The following is a 4,547-nucleotide window of genomic DNA, read 5'->3' on the forward strand; positions in this document are numbered from 1 at the left end:
CCCCCCCCCCCCCGATAATATGGATAAAAATTATAGAGGCTGAGATGTTCCATCTTCTGTAAATTATTCAGCATTTTTTGCCTTTAGTTTGAAAACTGATATTAATCCACAAATTATACAGAGAAAAGGACTCTTGGGTGAAAGTTGTGTGATGTACAGTACTGTGGAAGTCTAATACTTCATAACTTTTAAGTGCTGCCATAGGATATTTAATACCAACAGAAGATTAACATATATAACGTATATCTGCCATTAATATTAAGCATTATTACAATGGCGCATATTTCAAATTGACTTAAGACAGATTTTTTAATTTTGATAAATATGCATTAAATAAAATGAATAGTGAAATTTTCTGAATTCTAGATGTTTGAATTTTATCCTCTGTTAGGACCATCTAAAGGACCAGTTCTTTGGCGTAACATTAAAACATCTTACTCGACAGGAAATTGGACATTAGGCCTTCTTTGGAAGGTAGGAAAAAATTATATATCACGAATGTCTGGCTTTTGATGTTCTTGGCAACAATAGGTATCTTTCCTGTTCTAATACGTTTATATATTGCAAGTAAATATGTAGTGTTATAATGTATATCACTGCCATTGCTTAGGGCAGCAACTTCATAAAGTATCCTTTCGGATAGATGTAAATAGTAAAACAAAACATAGTGTAAAATAGTGTTTCTCAAATTTGGCAACTTTAAGATGTTTAGATTTCAACTATTAGAATTTTCTAGCCAGATAGTTGGCTTGGCTGAAAAACACTGGTGTAAGGGATTTGCATTGTTCTGAGGACTATACTTGGCTTTTAAATATCATGAAACTATTCCAAAAAGTAGCTAAGGTCATGACAAGATCTATTTATGATCTAATTTAATTGCTTCCCATATGTTTAATCATTTTTTCAGTTAACTATAAAAATTACAATTCAGTGAATGTGGGAAGGGGTGGGGAAACTTTAAGAACTCTCTACAGCTGGGGTCCCCCATCTTTGGGCTAGCGGCAGCGGCTTTGGCGGTTTCGACGGCTGGGACAGAATAGCTTCGCACGTGCAACCTAAATCCCGCACATGTAAAATGAAGCTTCATGTGCTCACGTGCTGCTTTGGTGGCCCAGTTCCCAAAGAGCTATGGCCCAGTACCAGTCCATGGCCTGCCCTAGAGGCTTTCCAAGACCATATACACCTTTCTTTGGAGAATATGAAAATATATGAAAAATTATGTAAGACTTTTTTAATACATAAAATATATGTAAAGGTTTTCTAGCCTTTGGTGCTGTGTATTCTAAGGGTCAAGTTGCATACATAAATCCTCAGTTATAAGCATATATACATATATTTCACTGGGTTGTAGAAGTCTTAAAAGATTGTTTGAGAAATCTTGTAAGAGTTTGGATCATATTCTGCTTTGCGTGGAATTTCTTGAAAAAAGCATAAGAGCATGATTGATGTCGATGTCTATTGAAGCTGGTAAGGAAATCAGGTTTTAGCCTATAACGGGTCCCCAAACTCTGGTCCGTGGACCAGTACCGGGGCATGGGATGCCAGCAACCGGTCTGCACAAACAAGGAAAGCCCCATCCTCAGGATGCAAGCAGCACACAAAACCACGCCCCTTCCGGTCTGTGGAAAAACCTCTCTCCACATAACCTGTCCCTTGTGCCCTTAAGGTTGGGGACCTCTGGCCTATAACATTTAATAAAATATAGTTAAAAGCAGCAGAGTTAATGAAGCATAATTAGATTATGCTCTGTTTCAGGTAGACAGGTAGATTACCCTACCACTGCATGTTAACTTTTCTTAAAAAATTAACAATGACATCAAAATTGAATGTATTACACAGCTATTAATTTGATTTCTTTGTAAGCATTCTCAAGTGATTCCTATATATTTGGAACGTGTAATTGTAATTCTGTCTTCTGATCATCTTGATCAGTGTCCAAATATTGATGAACATTATTTCTACCAATGTCTGAAATAAAAAGAACATGAATAACAGAAAGTGACCTTTTGGGAACAAAGCCTGTGTAATGATAGATAGGAATAACTTTGCAAGACGGGAAAGAGCCACAGCTAAGGACAGGTTGGTTAAGAGGCAACTTAGCCCACAGAAGTAATGAGGGCATGACAAATGTCTCAGAAGGGATCATGCTGTAAAGGTAACCGAAAAGAAAAACAGACTTGCAAGATATTGTTAATGTAACCTTATAATAAAGTAGAGCTAATACTTCAGGGTGAGCTTCTTGTCTGGACCACCTCCAAGGTTGATATCCTGTTACACATTCAGTCTGTAGTACCCTCCATTTGATGCATTGAGTTCCGTTCTAGTAAACAAAGTATTTGTGATTTTTTTAGGTGATATTCTTTCTTTTTTTACCATTTAGATTTTTCCTAGGATAAAAAAGTAGATAGAAATACTAGATTCAGTCCATAAGCCTTTGAGAGCATTTCATGTAAATTAATTTTTCATACAGTAAGGTCCCTTATTTTTTTCCTGACAAAGCCGCTTGTAAAAGGATCTTGGGTAAAAAGATTGAGAATTGGCCTTCTTAACTTATTATAACTCACTACTAGTTTGGAACAGAAATGCTGGGTTAGTTGGATGAACATCTGGATGTGTACAAAGCATTTTCTTCATATATCATCTCTAAATAAATTTATTTTTTAACAGGAGTTGACTCCTTCTGAAGCAAATGGAGTAATTTTGAAATATGAAGTATCTATTTCAGGAAGACCGCCACTTTCTTTTCCAACTAGATATTACACTGTGAATACCACGCAACTGATTTTAAATGTACAAAATGGGACATACTATGTGAGCGTTACAGCATTTAACAAAGTTGGTAAATCTCCTACATCAGGTTTGCTTATTCCAGCAACTAATTCAAAAGGTAAAAATTTTCACATAATTTAGTGAGGGAGAAAAATTCTAAATATTAACGTTAATACTAGACCACTTTTGTTTTTCTTATGGGGGCAGTCCAATTTTATTGAAGCCAGTTTGGTTTAATGGTTTAGGAACCAGGCAAAAAAGCAAGAGACGATGGGTTCAAGTCCTGCCTTAGTTATGAAATTCAGCTAGGTGGCCTTGGGCTAGTCACTCACTCTAAGCCCAGTTCTCATCATAGGGCCGTTATTGTGGGGAAAATAAGAGGAGGAACTTAGTACACTTTAAATTATTCAGACTAATTTGTTATTTTGAAGATTTTTCTTCTGTTTGAAATGACTATTTAAAAAAACTTGTCTTTGATTTTCTTCAAAGATAAATAAATTTAAGGAAAAATTTCATCTTTATTGCAACAACATAGCTGTAGCAATTATTTTGATTAGTTCTGTTAGTGAATAGATAAAATATTCCATTTAGGTATCTTAAATATGATACTTCTTATATATACAAGAATCCCAATTAGATCTTAAAGTTTCAGTTGAACAACTGGCTTATGATATAATAATATGATGTGGTTCTAAAATATCTGAAGAACCGTCTCACTTCAATTGACTAGCCTACCACACTTGTTCCAGTGAAAAAGGCCACCTTTGGATTCTGTTGGCCAAAGAATGTCAGTTGGCAGGGTCCATGAGAAGACCTTCTCTGCCGTGGCTCCCACACTGTTGAATATTCTCTCGTCAGAGCTAAGGTTCACCCTCGCACCTCCTGGCCTTCCAGAAGAGCCTCAAAACTTAGCTCTGCTGCTTAGCTATGGGTCCTGACAGGCCTGCTATGTTGGGGGGTGGCTGACCAGCTAGAGAAAATCTCTATCCCCCAGACCGTGTATCATCTTGATTTTTAGCTTTTTTTAATTCAGTTTTTCTAATTGTAATTGTTTTTGGTACATTTTACTTTTTATTATATTGTAAGCCAGCCAAAGTTGCTCTATCAGTGAGATGGGTGACATAGAAATTTAATAAATAAAATTTCAATAGGTATTCTGTAGAATACATATTAAAATTTATTTTCCTTTCCTAAAATAAATTTGCTGCTATAGGGATGTCAGATACGAGAATTTAAAAAAGTTTTAAACTATTGACCATAGCCTGTCAAGATGAGAATAGTAAAAGTGCTCTAGTATCTGAATTCTCTCTCTTGCTCTTAGTGTTAAAAAAACCCCTTGAAATCTTGTTCTAGTTCTAATGTTTTCTTATCTGTGACTGTAGACATCCTCTCTGGCTTGATCAGAAATACGTTGGGATTGGATTGTTCATATGGCCAGCTGTATTATATTTCAAATAAGAGTCTTCAATTGAATTTTGATGTTAAAATTAGGAACTTTTTAGAATGGTAGAATTTTCACTTTATATCTCTTGCAGAATTAAGGTATTTTTTTTTCTAATTTCAGCTCCTGTGAAGAATATTGTTGCATTTCCTGAAGGTGGCAAACTCTGGGTAAATTGGACAGCTCCCAAAGAGTCAGTTAGTAAATATATAATTGAATGGCAAGAAACATGTAGCAATTTAAGCTGCCCTACTGAATGGCAGCAGGAACCTGGCTCAAAACAGAAAACATTTTTAAAAGGTAACCCTAGAGAATAATCTGTCATTTATACAATGGA

At 35.5% G+C, this 4,547-nt stretch overlaps 1 protein-coding gene across 1 annotated transcript in view; it reads left to right on the forward strand.

Moving 5' to 3' along the window:
• The window catches only part of LOC107300506 (interleukin-6 receptor subunit beta), a 23,343-nt gene that overhangs the window by 7,601 nt on the left and 11,195 nt on the right, over nucleotides 1-4,547 (forward strand). The window contains exons 5-7 of the mRNA XM_015829829.1: nucleotides 367-474; nucleotides 2,668-2,887; nucleotides 4,334-4,510. Coding sequence (XP_015685315.1) covers nucleotides 367-474; nucleotides 2,668-2,887; nucleotides 4,334-4,510 — 505 coding nt within the window. The remainder of the gene's footprint in view (nucleotides 1-366; nucleotides 475-2,667; nucleotides 2,888-4,333; nucleotides 4,511-4,547) is intronic.

The sequence above is a fragment of the Protobothrops mucrosquamatus genome, unplaced genomic scaffold, assembly GCF_001527695.2.
Source record: "Protobothrops mucrosquamatus isolate PMUCROS unplaced genomic scaffold, P.Mucros_1.0 scaffold7277, whole genome shotgun sequence".
Lineage (NCBI taxonomy): Eukaryota > Metazoa > Chordata > Lepidosauria > Squamata > Viperidae > Protobothrops > Protobothrops mucrosquamatus.